The sequence below is a fragment of the Strix aluco genome, chromosome 6 (genome assembly GCF_031877795.1).
Source record: "Strix aluco isolate bStrAlu1 chromosome 6, bStrAlu1.hap1, whole genome shotgun sequence".
NCBI lineage: Eukaryota > Metazoa > Chordata > Aves > Strigiformes > Strigidae > Strix > Strix aluco.
Window position 1 is genome coordinate 14,772,403 of NC_133936.1, and position 22,734 is coordinate 14,795,136.

At 34.9% G+C, this 22,734-nt stretch overlaps 1 protein-coding gene across 3 annotated transcripts in view; it reads right to left on the reverse strand.

Annotated features, from left to right (window-relative positions):
• Positions 1-41: 41 nt before the first annotated feature.
• The window catches only part of PTPN4 (protein tyrosine phosphatase non-receptor type 4), a 121,043-nt gene continuing 98,350 nt past the window's right edge, over positions 42-22,734 (reverse strand). For 2 of the 3 annotated variants that reach the window (XM_074828789.1, XM_074828788.1), the window contains 10 exons: positions 22,638-22,694; positions 21,119-21,275; positions 19,378-19,544; positions 17,857-17,947; positions 17,710-17,771; positions 16,816-16,962; positions 14,005-14,133; positions 12,395-12,543; positions 9,173-9,308; positions 42-6,657 (listed from right to left, as the gene is read on the reverse strand). In XM_074828789.1, coding sequence (XP_074684890.1) covers positions 6,571-6,657; positions 9,173-9,308; positions 12,395-12,543; positions 14,005-14,133; positions 16,816-16,962; positions 17,710-17,771; positions 17,857-17,947; positions 19,378-19,544; positions 21,119-21,275; positions 22,638-22,694 — 1,182 coding nt within the window. In that variant the 3' untranslated portion in view covers positions 42-6,570. Of the gene's footprint in view, positions 6,658-9,172; positions 9,309-12,394; positions 12,544-14,004; positions 14,134-14,739; positions 14,859-16,815; positions 16,963-17,709; positions 17,772-17,856; positions 17,948-19,377; positions 19,545-21,118; positions 21,276-22,637; positions 22,695-22,734 lie in introns of those variants that run through there. The other variant, XR_012623771.1, reaches the window with a different exon arrangement.

The following is a 22,734-nucleotide window of genomic DNA, read 5'->3' on the forward strand; positions in this document are numbered from 1 at the left end:
ACAAAATCGTGTGTACAGTACCAAGAAAATCGCAAAAAAAATAAACTTGAAATTACTAAAGCACATCTTTATTTTGCAATTAAACAATTAAGATCCACAAGTAAACTATATATATATTTTCAAGTCTGTACCTAGACAACTATTTGTCAACTGAAATTAAATATATCCACAAAATATGCATAACAGCATTTTTTCACATAATAGAATGAAATTTTACTTAAGACTAAAACAAGACTTGTTAAATGTTAATTAGCATATTTATCCTGGGAACTGCTGGTTTTCGGTAGAAGTTAGTGTATCAATTTAATGGCAAGAAATTTCATTTTATCAAAATGAGGACAAATACATAAGGCCCTTTAAAGCATACAGTAGCTGCAGTGGCAAAAGCTGAATTTATTTTCACATTGTCCAGTGTTGACCAATTTCAAGTTTCCATCAGTTTTTCAACCAACCACCCCAGCTATTTAGCCAAGATGTTGCATTTAGGTTTTGTTTGTTTTTTTCTCCCTGTCATGTGCTTTTAAACAAATTTATAGGCAAAAGTCTACTTACAGGAAGAACCTTCCCATCTCCCCAGCATTAATAAAGATACACAAGAGTTAGTCTAACAACAGAAGAGCTATTTAACTCCGAGATGATATACTTCACACTTGCAGTCCATCATTCAGCAGTATAAAACTGAGATGAAATTTGACAACTCAAAGCCACAGCTGGAAATGCAAATTAATTACCAGAAGTAACTAGCAAAAAATATTGCCACCATCAGATTGTTAATAATGATCTAAATAATATTCTTCCCTTTGTATTTACACAGAGTATAGCACCTGTTACAGAAAAAAAACCCCAAACGTTACACAAACAGCCTTGCCAAATTGACTGGTTAAAATGGGATCACTAGTAAGAGAAACAAATGGAAAACAAATCTGGATACACTGGATAAAATAAAACCTTCGTTTTCTTACCTTAGTTTTCCTGTAAGATTATTATGGTTTGTTACTGTGGTGCTCCAATGTACTGAGATAATTGCACTGGATAGTTTATAGTCTAGTCTTTGTGGATATATTCTAGTTAAAGAAAACAACAGCTTAATGTAAACTGTTTAACCCTTTCACTCATGTCTTGGGCCCCTGGCCTAGGAGTAAAAGGGTGACAACTTCTTTAAACTTTGTTGTGCATTATCTTTAGTTATCAAAATTCAAATAAGTTAAGTAAAAAAAAATACTGATTTCCAGGTAATTGATCTAATGTTAAAAATAATGCTTAGCAGAAACATTTACAGTAAACATAGCTAATCTGCAGCTAGCTGAGAGAGATCACAGAGATAAATTTACAAGTACCCTGTAGTTTCTATTTGCACCTTTTTTTCTTTTTTTTTTTCTAAATGCAAGCTTTATATTCTTTTTAAAACAGGAAATTGAGATGATAGAATTATTAATATCTTATTAATATCTATTTTCTGAAAGTCCCTCAGAAACACATGAACAATAAACCAGAAATGGTTGGAACAACAGAAAGCATTCGTACCAGGGTGTAATCCGAATCATCTCTGTACAGAAATCCATTAAGCATCTCTCTCCAAACCCAATTTATTTTGTCCAATAGTTCAGTCAGTAGTAAGCATGAGATAAAGTGCTACTATTCAAACATCAAAACACTTTGAAAAAAACCTACCCTTTAAAATGCATAAGCTTGCTAAATACGAAATAACACAACCAACAAACTGTCAGCCAGTCTGTGAAACCATAGTTCATGTTATAGCAGACTAGAATGATAGGTATTTTTACTGGATTTTTTTTTTTTTTTAATGAGGCTACTGGTTCAAAGAAATCAAAAAGTCCATATTTTTTAAATTGAGCAGTTCAGCATTTTTTTTTAAAAGTGATTTATCTTAAATTTTTACCATTGAGCTCTCACTGAGCAAAATATGCCAAAGCCAATAGCCAGAGCTTACAGTTTATGCATCGGTTAAAAACTTATAGCTGGAGAAGCCCTATGAACTGACAAGATGCACAGTCATGGTAGCAACCAGCACAGAGGTAAAATCCAGTGATAACAAACTGTCCTCCTTTGCAGACTGCTAAACCAAAAAAAAGAACCAACCCCAAAAAAACAGTTTCAATTTACAACTGCAGTGGGATAACAGAGACTGGACAGAACAGTTACACTGAAACAAACCAACCATTTTCCCCTTGTAACAGCTTCCCAATTGCCACTAATTATAATCCCTGCAATTTCATACAAGATCCACATCTAATCAATGAATATGTTTTTACCAGATTTTGATATTGGATCCTAGCACTGAAAGTAGCAATGGAGAAGAGCTTTTCCAGTCTTGAGACAAAAAGTGGTACCTTAAACTAGCAAATACACTCAGCCAACTGAGGACCTGAGATGTGAGCTACAAAAAGACTACAAGTGATGTTAGAGGGCACCATTCTTGTACTTTATGGAAGTCCACATATACAAAATTTTAATTTGGACTATAAACCAATCCCTCCTTTCATCCTCAGGGCTGAGGGTCTTGAAGGTTGCCTGCACAGTGGCTCTACAGTCAAAACTACAGCATAGGTACTGGACAACCTGCTTTCACTTGGAAATTGGTGGATACGTAGACTTTTTCATGCTCATGCTAATTCCCTGAGCCATCAAACATCGCCCACACACCTGCACACACACTGCAGAAGCACAAAAATACCACATAATTCAGCTCCACAGCATACCTGGAGCTCCAGCATCTCTCTGTCAGACCCTCCCTAATTCCCGTCTCCCTGGGCAGTGCAACTGCAGCAGGTCCGCTGCATTTTGGCCCTTCCACGGGTACCACAACCACAAAGCTATTCGGAAGGTCTCCGCGGAAAGCTGCTGGCTACACCGGTTCCACAACAAATTCCTTATGTTTCTTAATCTCCCAACTGCTTTCTCACCCTTTCTCTAATAGATGGTGTGCCAAACTGTAATCAGATATTCTAGAAGTGTTATTGCTTTATCTATATGGAACATAAGCTTTAAAGATTTAACAGAGAAACGTGGAAGAAACATCAGCTAGCATTAAATGTAGTGAGAAAAAAAAATACCAGGCTTTCTCTTTTTCATAACTGGGAGAGAATATATAAAAATAAAATGCATAAAAACAGTATTTTACTGCTTAAGACTTACGAGTTATTTAAAATACCAAATGTTTCTAAATTCAGGATAAATTAATTCTTCAGCTCTCAGTTTTCTGATATATCTAAAGCAGTGTTTCTCAAAGTGGATTGGCTGACAATCTGTAGGTGGCTTATTAAACAATACCTGCATCTTATCTCATATTTAGCAAAAACTAAAAAATGCCCCCAAAACACTCAAAGCCCCCACTAGAGCCCCATGTCTTTCTACTAAAAAACCCCTTCAAATCCACTTTAAACAAAAGATGGTAGTGGTAAGTTTTCAATCCAAACCTGAAAGGAAAACAAAAGTCTTAACATTATACATTGGCACAAAATTGTCATAATATTGCTCTTATTTACAATGAAAACTTTTTTTTTTTTAAACTGGATTTGTATCATGGAAGTGTTACAAACATACTCTTTCCCACACCCACCCAACATTTTTCCTAATCAAATGGTATGAAAATAATTATTCATAAAATCCAACAGTCATAACACCAATCACGTATAGGTCTATAGGTCATTATGTCTGAAAGATACATTCATGTTTTGTACAGCATGAAACATACAAAAACTTCTTTAAAAAACTCTTAAGGATGATACAGATCTTCATAACCCAAAGTAAAATATTTAGCAGTTTTGTTTTTTTGGCCATATAAAAATATTTTAAAGGCCATTTATACCACAACAGGTAGAAACATTTGAATGAATGATTTATGGTGCACAAAGGCTTTAAAATGCTATTCTCTTTCCCAGTTTTTCATTACCACCATCCTGGCTTGGGAGAAGCCAAAAAGCCACTGAGTCACTGATGGCCAATTATCTAAGAATAGTTACTTTGTTCCAATTTTTTTTTTTCCAGTGCAACTAGTTAATACACTACAAATCAGCTTAAGTCAGTGCAGAGGAATATTTTGAAGAGACCTATAATTCTCGCTTGTGTTTGGAATCAAAACAGTAATGACAGATGACCAGTAAATATCCCACACTTAATTGTGGTATAAATGGGTCTTTTGAATTCATCTGCTTTGGCAACTTTACGTAAGAATATTTAAATATGTGACACACCAACACTATATAATGTTGCTATAAACTCCATTTCCGATTTCCCTCAGGAAAAAAAGGGCAAATGCTATTTTAGAACTTGACTATGAAAAAAAAATTATTTCAGTATAATGGATGAATTACTTTAATTTTTAGACATTAAGTGCTGAGTTTAAAAATAACCTTCCAACTAGCCTGCATCTCAGCTAATAATCTCATCACATGGAAGTTAAAGCTTATACTTTATCCTAAAGAAGAATTTTCTTTTGTTGCAAATGGCTTAAACTAAAACTGAGACTAAAGCTACTTTATTACTCTTTTTCAGTTTATCAGATCCAGAGAGTCTTGTAAGATTCATTTTTCACTGAGGGATAATATTAAGCAACAAATCTAGAAATATAAGTAACAGGGCCACAGGCCACCTAATATGATTTTGTTTTCTAAAAATATTTAAAACTCTATCTTCCATTTGGCATTGTGGTACACGTTTATTACTGTCATAAGCCAGGATTTCACTTTGCCTGAATCCCTTTCCACTTAACAGTTCATAGCTGATCTCTTTCAAATGTCCATAGAACACAGTATATTATATAATATAATTCTTCAATAGTTAAAAATTATTTAGCGTAGAACTTTTCATTTTAATTCTATGCTCTATATAGCTTACAACAAAATTTACTGGATAAACATTTTCAGGAAACCAATACAATAAATTAAATCTTTTAAATAGAGGGCACAAAGTTATGTTGTCACAGGGCAGTCAAAGAAGTGACCGATCTTTTTCTTACAGTATATTACACTGGATACCTTGCTTCTGACTTGGTTTGTCCTATACTGGAAAAATATTAAAAAACTGGGACATTTATGTATCTTTAGAATGAGCTCAGATACTGTATCAGACAAATATTTCTTACAAATCTTCTACCTACTTAAATAAGAAGCAACCCATACCAACTGGAACAATTTTGCACACGTGTAACAGAAGGTGATGGGGGTCATTACGGAATTAAAATAAAGTTCTGGGACCACTTCATAGTGTTCTCCTCCCTTCACCCCACCTGAACAATTAAAAAAAATAACAGGTAGACCTGTACGAACATGGCTTGAAATCAACTATGAGGGCTTAAAAAGTAATTGGTTAGCAGATAATGGAATTAAATCACATCTGATCGTAAGTTCAACTTAATTATCAGTGCTATTAAAGAGTTATGTTCTAATCAAGTAAGACAGCTATTCTCAATATAAGGATAAAACAAAGAGTCAGCTTCTAATGACCTACCAGCATTTCATAGTAAGCTGCTAGTAAGTTACTAGTTGGAAGGAATGAAGGAATGTGTCAGATTTTTCACATAATTACAACACAGCAGCATACAATGCTCATTCATTAAGTTGGCAGAGGTGCTATTGCTACTGAGAGTAGCACACAGGTACTTGTATAAGGAAAGAGGGAATGGTATTTCCATGACCCCTTGCGGTAACACATTCCAAGCACCAAGGGCCGTTTTAAAAATCTGAACCCATTAAGATAAATATGACAGGACAATACCACCCCCACAGAATCATGAGTGCCTTTCACTGGATGTACGCTGTAAGTCTCAAGGCACTTAAGGGGTTAAGACACAATGCATGCACTAGTTCCCATCACGTAATCTTAAATCACACGAATCAGAATACACCAGTGTATGACACACAAGCTGTGTCAAAGAAATGTTGTTTATTTTTTTTTTTTAATTTTTATTGTTATTATTTTGTACAAGATGCTGGTAAGTGGGCATTCTGCAGCTACTGCTGGGTTAACACAGACACCAGCTTTCCTCTAACAACCAGCTGGTCTCTAGTAAGGGTGTAGGACAAAGTGTGCTGCATCAGTAGGCAGTGTGTATCTATCTAGTATTGGCAATATTGCTAATGTTGTAAAAAACAAAACAGTGAGAATCTGTACATAGTAAATAAACCTAGCACTGGAAAAAGACCATGGCTTAGTGTATTTTTTCATTTGTTTTTCATTTTAAGAGACATGGGTGTAAAACAGAGTGAAATAATTCCAAGCCTTGTTTGTAGCAATTCAACCAGAAGCGCAGTATATGGCACTACAATGAAATATCGTAGATTACCCTGAACACAATTAGTTCTTTCAGTTTATGGTTTGTTCGGAGCAAAGCACGAAAATAAAGTCTTCAAACAGATGAAGGTTAGAAGAGTTTCAGAGACTGATTTTGTTTCAACGTAAAGTGCAACAGTGCTGAAGTTTTCAAAGTCCTTTGTCAATTCTTTGCTGTACTTCACTATCATTTCCTGCAAGCAGTATTATGGCACAAAGAATGCTGCCAGTTCATTATAGAGGACAGGATTCCTCAACTGATATCCTGGTTTTTGCTCTTTACTTATGCAGTGATCCTTGTAAAGGTTTAATAAATCCTTCTTCATACACCTTCAAAATAGCTTCACATACAAATCTGTATTGACTCTGAAAAGGAAAGCAGATTCAGTAAATTGAAAAGAAGCGTAATTGAACCATGTCATTTGGAAGCAGAAAAGGCCTCTTAAGATCTCCCCATCCCATTCTCTTGACAGGCCAAGAACTGTGCTTCGAAGTTACTTCAGGAAACACAAAACAACAGGAACTTTATGTTAGAACATCTTATTTCTCAACAGAAGAATGGGATGAAAGGCACTCTGAAATATATACCAAAAGTCATACCCACAAAACCAGTACTATTATTACAACATCACCTATTTAGTAATTTTCTGCTCTTCATTTCATTGCTGAAGTTTCACTGACCTGAGGTTTCCATGGACTTGGAAGCTACAGCTGTAAAGCACTTTTTCATACTTGCATTAATTCTGGCATGTTACAGGTACCTCCTCCTCAGAATTTGATAAAAATGAAAATTGTTTCATGTTTTAAAAAGCCAGGACTCCAGTTTCTTAGCATTATGTAATTTTTAACTCTGCAATGTATTCAAGCCTATCACCTGCATACACAGAGGCTACTAATAATTTGTTTTTAAACAAATAATAGTTAAAAAACCCAACAATAATCAAATTATAATATAATGAAAATACAGTGAAATAAAATCACTGTTTTGTAACAACTAACACTGAATATTGCATAACGGTGTATATGCTGGTCAGAAAGCCATCATGCCTGCCTTTCCAGTGTCGTGGAATATCCCTCTCTATGCAGGACTTAGTGATGTCAGATCTCAAATGGGCACAGTAACAGATATAGTAACAGAACCATTATTTACTTTATTGTTTCATGTATATTAAAATAGTTTAAATTTATAGATATTTGTGTAAAATACTTATTTTGCCTCCAGTGCTCTATGAAATACACACAGCAGACACCTATACATAGGGCCATCTTGTGGACATTGAGTGAATTTGTCAGAATATACAAAATCGGGAAGAGAGTGCCAAAGGAGAAATTGTAATAGGTAATGTTTATGAATCTTAAAAAAACCCCACTTCAAGTCTTTTATTCTCCCTTCTCCCTCTGATGCAGTAAACACCCATGTTTCACTGAAGCTTGAAAACTGTGGCTTCTCTAAGAAAAATGAGAAGACCAGAAGATATTTAGCACATGCCGTGAAAAAATATAGTTAAACCCCTTACCACTGCACCTCCTACCTTTACTAATAAAATTCTCTTCCTCTCTGTGTATGGTAGAGAAATGCTATTCATACTGCACAGTCATCACAAACGGAAACAGCCATCCTTTATTATTTTTCATGTATCATCATCTTCCCCATCCTTCCTGTGCTAGCTGAATAATAGAACTTTTTTTTAGTGGAACATGAATACTGGACAGCAGCACTGAATGACAGATGACCCAGAAATGGAGGCCCATATATACTTTTTGTCAGTCTGAACACTCTCTGAAGAACACAAAAGGTTTATTCAAATTTAATTAGAGGAACAGCAGCAGGAACGTTAAAATTACTACACCGAGTAACTCCCTTCAGGTAATTGTGGGAGAGATTGGATACTGAATCTAGCGCCTTTTCTCCTTCAGAATACTTTCCCTTTAAATGCTGTATGCTACAAGTAAAACTATACAACTAGTTACCAATTCAAAAAAATAAAAAACCTGGAACTGGTCAAAGCTTGGAACAACCAAGAGTTCAAGTTGGTTTTTTTTTTTTGCAAGACAACACAACCCAAACTTTTGGCCCTTTTTAGGTATTTTCTAAAAATCTAAATACAAACTGCTCTCAGAGTTACACAACACCTGATACAAATAAAAAGTTTCTAAATCTGTTCTAAAACTTATACAGTTCTGAAATATAATACATTAAAGCAACATTACAATTATCAAAAAAACCCCCAAACTTTATAGATCCAGGAAAAATTCTAGCATCTTAAGATACCTCAAATGTGAAGACAGCAACAAAAGAATCCTGGTAGCAAGTTACTTTTTTTAGACCAAACACACTTAAAATTACTTTGATATATCTCACATCAGATTTAATTACACTGATTTTTAAGAATAATATGTTTCTGATTATTTCCCTTTAATTAAGACACTACAGGGCAGAGTTAAGGCTTGTTTTCATTATAACTAAGGCAACATAAAATCACTGAATTGCATCACTGAAGGTTTTTCTTACACATCTTGGATGTTTCTGCGTTTGCCTTTTATATTACTCCCATTCTTAACACCTGGAATTAGGCTCCTGCTTTCTTCACTGAGTAATTTTTTACACTATTGAAAGTTGTCCCTTTTTGTCATTAATTGGCAGGTATCCCTGAAACAGCTGCTGCTTTTTTCAAGTTTTCTTTGCAGAAATTTAAAGAATTGCTCCTTTCCAATAGCCTTAGCAATTTGTTCATGCCTGGAGCCATGGCTATAGTTACACTGGGTAAAGGTGATGTTTTAGCAGTATGATCAACAGCAAGTATATTACAAGTCCTTCTAATGATATGACTAGATAATAGGAAATTATTTGTCTGCAACATAGAACAAGTATGATACTCACAGGTGTTTGGATCATCATGGCTCTTTGATCTCTCATGGTTCTTACAATATCTAATGGATAAACAGGCTGATTGCACTCAATGAGACACATAGCTGTCTCCATAGTGATAAGAACTCCTGTCCGTCCAATCCCAGCACTGAAAAAAACAACAAAAACAACCAAAATGGAAAATGAAACAAAGTGTCTGGAATATATTCCTTCTCAGAGATTCTTCTGACTGATCATTATGATTCCCATACTATCAGGGCAGGGGTTAGACAGATTGTGTCTGTGTCACTGGAAGCCTCTGTCCTGCCTGAACAAAGCAAAAAACAATCAGTACAGAATCGTCAGTCCTTTGAAGAGGGACTGTCTTAACCTGACCATTCACTTGAGCAGAATTTACAAACAGATATTTATTCAGATTACCAACAAAACACAGAGATACCTTGAACGCACTGTGCATTTTGTGTCAATTTGACCACTACTGGAATGACCATTACTGGAACGTTGGGCTGATTTGATAAAACCATGTTTATGTTCTTGAAGTGATCAATACTTTCATCTTCCAGAATAAGAAATAGAACAAGTACTAAAAGCCTTTGGAGGATGATAATAAAGATAATTTTCTTAGTATTAAAAAGAGAGATCTAGCTTGTGTAGGTTGAAAAGGAATACATAATAGCAATCCCTTTCAAGACAAGGAAGAACCATAATATATACATCTTGGAATGGCAAAATTGTTAAGAAAAGTTACATGAATCATCTTTAGCTTAAAAATAAAACAAATCTAAAGATTATCTGCATTGTTTTACATATACATACACTTTTGCACAAGTAGCAATCCTCAAAGACTGAAAATTTAACCCTGAACTTGATAATCAGTTTCAAATTCAAATCTTTCATATTCAAGAAAATTATGTTGCACTTTTGAAATAGAAAACCAGTGTTTCTCCACACTTGAATACAGGACCAAATCTGTATTTTCAAATGCCAGCATTATCTCAACTCATGCAAATGCTATTTCAGTCGTAAAATGAAAGTGTTTGTTTCTAAATTAGTTAATATAAGCATTCCAAACTTTGAAATTTAATCGTTCAGATTATGAAGCATAGCTTCAAATTAAATCTGGCCAAACTACTACTTTAAATCTTTGCCCAGAAGGTGGCATTAACGCTACTGTATTTTTCAGTGATGTCATGAGACTTTTATGACAAGATGTAAAAGTGCTGGTTATATAAAATTATTCAATTATATTTCTAGAATTTATACATATAGAATTTATATGCAGAATGCTTTATCGAATCCAAACAGGAACAGTATCTGCCAAAGAACCTAATGTCTCATTTTACAACTTCAAAAGATTCAGAGAAGGGCAACAAGAACGATGTAAAGTGTGATAGTTTTCATATGGTATCAGGTAGGCTAGGACTCTTCAGCTTGGAAAAAGAAATTATTGACTGATGGAGGGGATTATTGAGACAGGACATGAAAATCATGAAGGGCAGGTGGCTCACCATCTTATCTAGAACAAGAATTAGAAACTGTTCAACTAAACTAGTAGGAGCCTTGTAAAAATAAACACACACACATGAACACAAGCAAGGAAACTAGTGTTTTAAGTAGTTCAACATAACAAGAAACTTTCCAATTTCTTAAAGTTTTTGTTGCTTTACAATCTCTATGGGTTTTTTTGCTTTTCTTTTTAAACTACTACTGTACAAAAGAAAATTCTGCTCTACTACCTACTTGGATTCCCCACACCAAAGCTGGTGACTTAGTTCTGAAAACAAGTTTCACCTTTTTGTTGTGCTAATGCCTTGTCCAATTATACTGAACAGATGTTAAAAAGTGTGCATGCACCACAGGGAGGAAGCCCTGGGCTCCTACAGCTTGATTCACTAGTGGAATTTGGTTATATTTCCAAACAGCCACCAAGTTAGGCCAATTAAGTAGATTATGCTGAACTATGATATTCCCTCTCTTTTCTTCTGTGGAACATAAAACTATTATAAATGTTGGTATTGAAATTATTAGTATGGAGCTGACTTGGTGCCTCATCGAGATGAATGAAACTGTTCATACTCTCCAAAGTTGTGGTTCCAGAGTCTCTGCAGACTAGCACACTTTATATTGTAGAAGTTGCATTTGGCTGATATTTTCACTATTTGTTCACAGCTGTATCAACCAAAAGTATATCAATAATGGAAGTCAAGGAAGAATATCATTTAAGACAGTGGCATTCTAGTACTGGTTTCCCTAGTTAATAAGACAGACCCTGACTAGCATAAAGCAGAAGAGAGCGCAAAACCAATTAAATACAATTTCTGATACACAAAGTGTTGAAAAGAGAAAATTTTTTCTTTCATCTCCTTCAATAAATGTCTAGTTTACTTGTAGATTAGACAGTCTTTAAATTTATTTTATCCATTAAACCGCTCAGCTTCTCTCTGAAACAGGAACGATGCACACCTGACTCAGGAACACTGACTGGGGAGTATTGGGAATTTAGAGGTCAAATTTTATTCACAGAACTGCTCACCAAGAATTGGTATAGCACATGTTCACTTGAAGACATTTGGCACTATGCATTATTATAGTTTACTAATTAGGTATTTTAAAGGATTAAGATTTTGAAATTTACTATAGGAATGTAGAATGCTATTATAAACTATTGCACAAGAAAAACAAAAGAACACATTTCACGTGTACATAAAAATCTGAGTAACAGAGATATTTTAATTCATGTCAAAAGTAAATTGTTGATAAAAATGTGTCATCTTAGTGTAAGTATCAAAATATCATGTAGCCTAAGACTGCAGACTTGAGAGAAAGTGTCTTTTATTTGTTCACTGCATACAGCACCCACATTTTCTGCAACAGATTATTTATACAGCTATTCAGGAGTTTTTGTAGAATAGTCACCATGAGGAAAAGGTTCCCAAGTATCTTTTGCCATTTCCCCAAGTTATTATACAGCACAAGCATTTAAACTGTAAACAAAACCAAAAACCACCCAAAACCAACAAAATCCCTACACAGATCAATGCAGATACTCAAAATTTTGCTTATTGAAATGTGATTACAATTTCAAGTAATTGTTTAATTTAAATATTGAGTTCTCCTGTCAATCCCAAAGCAGATACAATTAAATGTTTATTTCAAAAACAAAGCACGGAAAAGCTATTTGATGATAAATAAATTCAGTCTGATAATTTAATAAAGTTGGAAAAAAATGGATACCTGCAATGAACAACAACAGGTTCTTCTCTGCCAGCCCTCTTCTTTCGCACAAGACACACAAAATCTAGGAAATCGCTGGAATCATCAGGAACCCCATGATCAGGCCATGCTATATACTGGATTTGGGTTAGTTGGCGGCTTTCCTCTTTCTAATCAGAAACATGAAGTTTATTCAAGGGTAATTCAGGTCCCATTAAAAAAAAAGTCAAAAAATAATAGTAATTTTTACAAAAAAAAATCAATGGTACATTTACAGCAACTTGTACCTGTAATGAAGTGGCTTCAGGCAACTACCAGCACTTTATTAGTGTTAATTATTGCTCATCCTGGATTTTATAATTACATTATTTTTCTTACAAACAAAGAAGGCAATCCACAAATGTTTACATCTTCTATAGGTTAAAACAATTACATGCTGTGTAATAGCAAAGTAGTTCAAGGATACCAGTGATCTATCTGATCACTAGATGTACAATGAAGATGATCAAATTTTGAACAAAACAAATTTAACAGGAAGAGGTGCTGTCTTACTAGATCAAATTACAGAACTGGGGTTAGGAGGGGAGAGGCAGGACCTTCAGACATAAAAGTTTGCCTTCAGGCCCTGTGTGAACAGCAGCATTGTTTTGGCTTTATCTGCACCTCTTAATTTTATCCAGTGTACTACACAAGATGCAGAACGACTTTGTTTTCACTCCCTGCCCCTTGTTTTAATATCACAAACATAATCTGCCTCTGGTTAGTGGAGGGGACAGGCTGTACAATCAGTGTAAAAGCAGGATTTCAAAGACCAGGAGTTACTGCACTTTAAATAACCTTTTGGCACAAAACATTTACAGAGGTTCCACTGCTGATAACAAATGAGCAATTGCCTCAGCAGGACCCAGTGAAGGAATTTTAACTGCAAATTTACTAAAAGGCAGCTCTATAAAACTGGCATCTCATCTGGTTACCCAAGCAGTGAGAAATGCATACGTGAACTATTTCCAGATACTGATTTTCATACATTTCTGAGATTGAAATGCTAGCTGGGGAGGCTCTGAAAACTACATGTGCCCTGAAATCACGCAATGTATGTTCTAGAAGGTCCCTGTGTACATGTCGTCACCAATACCAATTCACCTCTCAGATGGATTTATCTTCCATCTCCTTGCATCTACATGCTCCAAGATGGAATTATTAAGAACTGTTTGTCTCTACAAAGACAGATTTTCAGTTGCAGTAATGAAATACCTCTAGTGTCTCATGTTCTGAAAATATCAAGGGAATAACAAGTTTCTCAACTCCTTTAATTACTCTTTTCTTTGGCCAGGGCACGAAAGACACTAGTAAAGACTTTTAAGACAAATAATTTAAAACCAATTAATATGATTATGGAAACTATCTTTGTGATATTTTGCTAGTGAAAGGTTTGCTATTGTTCTAGTAGCAGAATTTATACTAGATAAGTACATGGGAATATGAGTAGTTTTCTAAAGGCTTCTAGAAATAAACAGTTCTATTTATATGGATATGTCACCAAGTTGAAAAGGAAGTCTGATTAAGTAAATTTTAGCTAGTCTGTGAGGATGCCACAGATTAATACTTAAAAATACGTATTATTATTTTACCTCCAGATTAGTCAATGTCATTTCTCGAAAGACATAAGCAGGATTTCCTTCTTCTGAATGGCAGGTAATCTGGAAATTCCCATATGATGAGCTTCCTGATGGCTCTGGCCAGTACTGATGGCATTTAACCTACGGTCAACAGATTTTTTAAAGATGCCTGTGTTTAAATTCACACAGTATTATTGTCATTCTCTCTAGTTCCTTACACCTTTGTTCATTAAAGACTATTTTGATCATTCTGTAATAACTATTAATTTACTTACCAACCAAATTGTGTTACCTAATTATTGTTTATAAAATAAGGTGTCACAGAGATTTCCTGGTTCTCTTCTCAAAAGGACACATGCATCAACTCTTGAGGTTAGTTTAACTGCATATGGATGCCTTTAACTTTCATTACAACTTTAAAAAAAAGTATATCTATTCCATCTTAAGACTTGAGTGACAAAGATGCTGCTTTATAAACATTTCTGACCTCCAAAATCCTAATCTAATCTTTTCAAAGCACATTTATACGGGAAAAGAACAAATGAAAAAAAAAGTTGCTAAGCAACAAAAAAGTTGCTAAACTAATGCAAAAATTAGGGGGATGCAGACGGTGGACTTCAAAGACTCTTGATCAAGTCATCAAATGTGAATGAAAACTTCGAAGACTGAGATTTTCAGATATATTGCTTAAACACCTAATTACAGAGGTAATTTCAGCTCAAGTGTACTTTTGTTTTTCCAACCCACCTGGCGATTCTTTAAGAGCAGCCAGATTTGCAGACTTCCTGCTCCACTGAGACATCCCGGCATGCAGTGGGATAGTGATGTCGGTAGCCTCATGATCAGCTTTAGAGCAGGGAGTCTGCCTATGGGTATAAGACAGATAAGTGCTTTTATTTCATTATTAAGCAGCTCTCCAAAGAACTCCACAAATATTATTGAAGGGGTGGGGGAACCTCAGAGAACTGCTGTTGCAAGTCTGTTCTTAGCAGATCTGCAAAGAAAACTCAAATTAAAAGGGCACTTGTACTGAAATTCCCTCTAATCACGTTTATTTGGGAGCAGGCAGCATCATGCTAAAATTGAGTCACTGAAAAATGGTTTAAAAACGCTGCAACTCCCCTTCAATTATTTTAATTATATTTAGAGGCCTGACTTCCCAGCAAATAATTGGTTATTAAAAAGTTAGAACATATACAGACAGATGAACTACAGTCTGAGTTGATCGGAACACCCACAACCTACTACAAATCCATCTTCAAAAGAAATCCTGAATGTGGAGAAATTCCATTAAACTATTATTCCTGACTCATTTCTGTTCACACACTCAACCAGCCAGTGCTACTGTGAATGCTCCAGACTATAAACCAATTAACTCTGAAACTACACTGTGTGTATGACCAGATTTGGTTGTTTTGCCTGTCTCCAAAAGACAAAGCTGCATAATAAACAAAGCTGTTAAGGAGAAACTATAACTTGCCACTCTCCCTCCCGTGCCTCCCCCCCCCCCCCCAAACCAAATCACCCAAAAAATACACCAGAGGCCTTTCACAGCACCATACACAATTATTTTTAGTAATTTATAACTCTAATTACTTTATTACTAGTACTCTATTTTTACACATTTTTGTATGGAAATAACTTAAAATGATTTCTTCATATGATTAAACAAATATTTGTAGCCACAGAAAAACATTTTACGAAAAATTTTTGATTTTAAGCTTATCAAGGATTCTCTTAAAGACAGCCATCCAGGCATGGGATCTTAAGACTACAAATCTGTGTTAGGCTGCCTTAAAAAATTAATCTCTCTACATATCAAAGAAGTAATTTACAAAACCTGATTAAACTCCTTGGAGTTCCTTCATTTTAAGTTTAGAAAAAAAAATCTTATGAAGGTAAATTCTAGTTGCTTTTTACTTTACAATAAAGAATCAAAGACACCTAAAAATATTTTAAGAAATATGTAAAGACTTCAATGTATTTCAGAACTGAACAAAGTTTAAATATTAGCTGTGTTAACAATATCAGAAAGTTTAAAAAGTAAGTATCATCACTGCAACAGTACTAGGAATGCACTGCCCTTACAGAAAAAAAAAAGTCATGGAATCATAGAATAGTTTAGGTTGGAGGGTGTCCTGGTTTAACCAGGATAGGGTTAAGTTTCCCCAACAGTGGGGAGGGAGCTCTAGCTGGGTTATTCAGTTACCATGTGGAGGTCACATCCTGGCGAGGGAGCACGGGGCACTCATGGTTTTGTACATCGTGCTTCAAACTGCTGTATTTGGTAGCTATTTTGCTCTGTTCATTGCTATCACTATTACTGTTATTGTTATTGCTGTTGTTTGTTGTGTTGCTATTGCATTGTTGTATTAAACCTTTCCTTATTTCAGTCTTGGGGCTTTGTATTTTCACTCCCTTTGTGGGGGAGGGGCAGCGGCCGCATGGTCTCAGACCCCGGCAGGGCCTAAACCACCACAGAGGGTACCTTTAAAGGTCATATAGTCCAACCCCCCTGCAATAAACAGCGACACCTTCAACTACATCAGGTTGCTCAGAGACCTGTCCAGCCTGATTTTGAATATTTCCAGAGATGGGGCATCTACCTATTCTCTGGGCAACCTGTACCAGTGTTTCACCACCCTCATGGTAAAAAATTTCTTCCTTATATCAAGTTTAAATCTACCCTCTTTTAGTGTAATACCATTACCTCTTGTCATATTATATGTCATAATAGTATATTCCTCTAATCTTTTAAAGGCTACTCACCACCAGATTTTTAGAAGATTATACAAGTAGTATTTAAGGAAATCTTTTACTTACTCTTCCTCTTTCAACTTGAGTTGTTAACATTACAACCATAGATGAGCCTTGTTCCCAAGTCATCTGCCAAAAATCAGGACAAGTGTTCGGTAATGGACCTTGACAAGCAATGTACTGGTTTATTATTGTGGAAGAAGGGATTTCCATCTAAGAGAAGACAAAGTCAGAAGAGAAGACAAAGTCAGTCAGACATCAAAAATTTAGTGGTTAGTGACCAATACACTAAAAAAGCATCAACTATATTAATTATAAGTTATTAAATATGGATTGGCACAGATGAAAATTCTTTGAAACGTTTCACACACGAAATTATTACAAAGACCCAATATTAACTGATGGTTATGTAGTTGTCAAAATCAAGATTAATGGCCAAAAAAAGAAATGATAGACCAAGTTGGCAAGTAATTCAGGTGCAAACATTCAATGTTCTGTGCGTTTCTGACAGTAGCTTTTAAACTACTGATCTTGAAATTTAATATAATCTCTGTTTTCTATTCCTGAACAGGAAAGTAAGTAGCTGTAATTTTGTTGTTACTGACAATAAAAAAAAAAAAAAAAAAGATGTAAAAGGAAGTGCTGCCAGATTAAACTTTACTGATGTTGAACACTACTGCCACATTAGCAATCAGAAAAGAAGAACAAATTCCTCTGGTAGAGGGTTAGTTTCTCTTAAGACTTTTTTCTTTTTCTTGGTTTCATTTATAAAAACACCTGCCACAAAGCATTAGCAAATAAGTGTATCTACAGTAAATTTCAAAACATATGACTGCAGCTTTCTCAGCCATTCTAGTCTAAACTAAATTTATGAAAATTTTATTTTTTTAATCGACTCCTCCATTTAAAAACTGCAAAATTACTTAAATGTCAGAAGGTCTTTTAAAAAATACTACTCACATTTATATAATTTGCATTGATGTAATCTTCATTACTTTTTAAAATAACCCGTGTAGCATCATCTGAAAAAAAATTTAGAAAGATGTTACTTATTCACTAACCACAGTAAAATACTTATAGAACACAGATACAAACACACATACTTACAAGGCGAAATGTCTCTGTATCTATTTTTGGAAATGTTTTGAGGTAATCTGGCACAAGACATTGTCATTCCAGGCTTTTTCCTATACAATTGCTAAAAGATAAAACCAATGGTCAGACTGTACTAGATGCAGAAGACCTGTTAGTGTACTATTTGCATAGAGGTACTTTTTAGAACATAAACTACTGAGCAACGGTAGCTTCAACATACATGAAAATACTTTTCAAAAGAAAGCACTATAAATGCTGTGGGATCACTGAAAATAATCAAGACATCATCACAATTTGTTTGAAGACAAACTGAACATTAAACTTCAAGCTTCCGTAAGAACAGTGATCCAGAGAAAAGTCAGTATTTCATACTGCTAAGGGAATTGACTGATACTGACATTCCACGTGGTGATTTGGGGCAAGAACATCGTGTTGTGTATAGGCAACTACCTACATTGCAGTTGTTTCACTTTTGTTTTTTCAGATGTCCTTCCATATTTTAATAACTGTAGAGTGAATCCTGGGCTACCTCGTGCTTTTCCTGCACAGAATCTCCTTTGAGAGGTTCCTGCCCTCGCCATACACTGCCACAACCCTGGTGCTGCAAACAGTATCAGTGAAATGATCCAGGTTCAATAAAAAGCACTTTAAAAACTTTTAAACATTGAACCTGTTTGGGAGACTAGAAATGTATGGTTAAGTAGGGATTTTACATCCCTTCTAGAAAATATTTTCTTTCTGTATGTAAAAATAAATGCTACCAAAGTTTTTAAAGAACAGTATATAAATATATTTTATAAATATACATTGTAATACATGATGCTAGGTCTCCATTTGGTGAGGAATTCACAGAATTCCTACTCCTGTGTTTTACAAACCTACTGCTTTCTGCTTTAAGTCACTTGATCTCATGCATTAAAGATGGGAGTATTATCAAGGCACAACTTAGTGCTAAAGAAAGGCTACAGCTATCAACAGCTTAGGACCCAACAGGAAGTGCACTGTTCTTCTGAAATATGTCATTAAAAAATAAACTACATATAGGAGACTTTGTTACATTAACCCTTAAAATCAGGGTTGTATTTTCCATTGATAATTTTACCTTCCCTAATTGAGACTGTCCATAAAACATCAACAGCTCAGCTGTCATTCAGTTTCTACAGTAACTTAGATATGGAATGAAGGTCTGAGTACAGAACACATATTTTGTTATAAATTTTTCAGTCTTCATCTCTGTGAAAGTATTTTATTAGCATAGGTCCCCAATAACCACAAAAATCTGTAAGTAATCAATAAAGCTATTTATAACAAGCTACACTAAAAACCAGTATTAGGATTAGTCTATGCCGTAAATTTGCACATACAATACAGGATTGGATTTTTTTGTTATTTTTCTTTTGAGAGTGTAAGAGATTTGTTTTGCTAAACGATACTAACTCTACTGAAATTTAACTGAAATCTGCTCTGCTTAAAATAATTACTATCCCAAAAGACTTGGAGTTTGCACACAGCTACAAGTGACACAGTACTCACATCAAACTGAGCCAAAACAGTTCCAGTGATAAGCCCCTCTGCTAGTTGAATCATGGATTCCCTCAGAGCATTATCATCTTGATGGACACCATCAAGTGGAGATTTCTCAGGGATGTACTGGAAGTCAGGCTCACTCTCCAGCTTCTCTTCCACAACATCATAGACAGCTGTAACAAATAAAGGTACGAACGCTCTAACTGAACATGCTGTTTGGCAAGTAAAGTTAACTCTAAGTCATTTATTTAAAACAGCAAAAAAGACAAGTGTTTCTCCTGTAGAAGAATCCACATTTACACAGAATCACAGAATCATCTCGGTTGGAAAAGACCTTGAAATCACCTAGTCCAACCATAAATTAAAACACTGATTTCAGTCCCCAACAGCAAGGGCAATTAGCCTTTACTGATCATTATAGCCCATCACAAAACTTTTTTTTTTTTTTTTGTTTAATAATAATTTTAAGTGAAAGCACATCACTGACTGCTAAAATTTTGATCAAAACTCATGTTATACCCTACCTTGTCTGACATAACTCCCTAATCTCAGATTCTCACATACATCATGCCTCTGAAGTCATTATCGTTGCATTCACATTTTTACTTTTAATTCACTTTGAACTGATTTCAGGCTTCAGTAATTTGGGCAAGATGTGCAGACCACCTGAGATAATGGCATTAATATATGCATTATAATGCTATCAATGCTGTACACGTCCTGCCTATAAACTGAAAAATAATATGCATCTTCTACTGCACATAATAGAGACATATGCTGTTTGAAAGACTGCTTTTAAATGATACCCCATGACCATGAAGGAGGAAACTGCAACTCCTCACTTATACAACTCAACCGTTTTTATCCAGAATACAAAGATAATCAACACACAAGGGGAAACTGTTTTAGTAAATTTGTTAACAAAACAATTTTATCTGAAAAAGAAAGCACACAAAAGCTGGAAGAGAACTTGCACGCAGAATGAGAGCACGAGTAAGTGGGGAGTGCAAATAAGTGAATACAGGAAAAATTGTTTATGAGTGGCTAAGGTACTCTCCTAAAGTAATTTCAATTATTCTGATTATTCACTATTTTTCATTTTGCTTTTTCCTCTGCAACTGTATTATAATTGTGATGTGCAGCAGAATGAAATCCAGTAACCATCTGCTGGCAATGCTCCAACACACAGTGTATTTCATGAATATATTCCACAAACTGTTATTTAGATTTCATTTTTAGCACTTTCTTCTATTAAGCCTCCTCAAGTAGAAATGTAACCAGTTGTTCTCAATTGTTTTAAAAACATATGGAAGGATTTTGCATATATCAACCTCTGAAGTCATCCAAACACTGGGTATTTGGTGAGCAGTTTTTTGTTTGTGTTTCATTTTTATCTTCCTTAAGGGAATAACAGCAACCTCAGAAATTGCATTCAATATCCATATAGCTTTCTGGACATTTTTATCAATGGGAGTGAGAATAAAATTTAAAGTAGCTCCCTGTTAGAAACATTTGATCTCTGTTTTTTCTATTAATTTTCAACACTTAGTTATGCACAGCTCCTTAGAGTATGGGATCAATCCAGATTTGTACAATACATTGTGTTGTTGCAATTCCTTTTCAAGGAAGGGAGTTCGTTCTTACAAAGATGTTAAGCATTCCATCTCAGGACACAAAATGAAGGTCAGAAAATGAAAGCAAGGTGTGGATTGATTTCTTTTTTTATTATTATATACAAATCACTCACCATTGGGTCTAACTAGGAGCACAAGTTCCCCTGAGTGTCTCTCACAGCTAGCTTTAATAAACATAACAACTTGATCATGGGTATGTTCTGCTATATCCCTGCCGTTAATCAGTACAACCTGGTCCCCTTCATTCAAACGAGGGACACAGAGATCAGCCTGCAAGGTGGAGAGAAAAAAAAAGAAAAACTTGTAAAACAAGCCATTCCCAATTTCTCACCTTAAAATAGCAACTTAAAGTAACTATACTCGGGGACTTGAATCCTAACAGTTGCTATGGTTGCTGCACTGTATTCAAATGACAAATTTAAGTGTTACACAATACATAAGACAGTGCCATTCACATGAAGAAATCAATTTGCAACTGGGAAGTGACTGTTATTGTAAGACTGTTATTCTTTCAGCAGCCTGTTACTCCACTCCTCTGGTTGAAGCAGAAAGCTCCTATTTGAATCACATAGGCGATTAAAAATCAGGATGTTCTTATCTTTGAAGGGAAGGGAGTAACACAGCAAAGCCTTGTCCAAATCAATTTCACAGGCTTAAATGCTTCAGGTGTGAAATATCGCAACTGTAATGACAAGAGTAAAACAAGGACCGAAGACAACGCACAAATCCCAGTAATCCCAGAGAGAGGAATCAGGTAATAAAAACCATTATTATAATCACAGTCTAAACATTGTTGCAGAAAAGAAAGAGCACATGCTATCAGCAGATATCTTCTCCCTAGAAAGTGGATGTTTAGAGCATTCAGCCAAAATTATTTATGTTATTAAATATTTCAGAGATAATAATTATCAGGGACAAGAACAATGCTCTTGGCAAACATTTCAATAGTTTCAAATAGTCAAAAAATGAGAAATATGTACTTCTTAAATGTTAGCAAATAAACGGTTCACTCTACTCTAAAAGGTATAAACAGAGCTGACTCCAGGCAGCTGAATACCAGGTCAGTATTTCTGGCAATCAACTGACAAAATATTGTGCCTAGTTTGAAGACACTATTGATAGTCACTAAACACCAGTAACAACAGACAATCAGACCTGATGAATGATTCATGATGTCTGATTTTTATCTAAATCTTGGCTTTATTCAGCTACATCTGTCACTAAAATAAGACAGATTTTCTATTTTAGTTATTTTTAACATACTAAAAGACTCTTTCAATATATAATTTATGTGAAATTATATGAATGCCTATATTAAAAAAAAGTAATAAAGTAAATGTATTTTTAGGATGACACAGCTCAAGAAAGAGCGCATGCTGAACTTGTAACTCCTTGTAATTTTCAGGAATTAGACTTTGTTTCAGTAAGAAAAAATATTTTTGAGGACTGAAGAACTTTTAAAAGTACATTATGTAGCTCCATCAAATTCTCACTACACATAATTTGCTTTGTTATGATAATATTACAGTACAAACTAATTTTCATAGGCAGCTATGAAATAATTTACAGGTTCGAATACATACTTCAAGATACACAGATATTGCTACCAAGTTTGGTTTTTTGATAACTTACAGGTGTTCCTGGAGCTACCCGGGACACTATTACTGGCATCTTCTGATCGTATCCACCCTTTAAAAACAAATTAAATTAGTTATAGACCACAAATGTC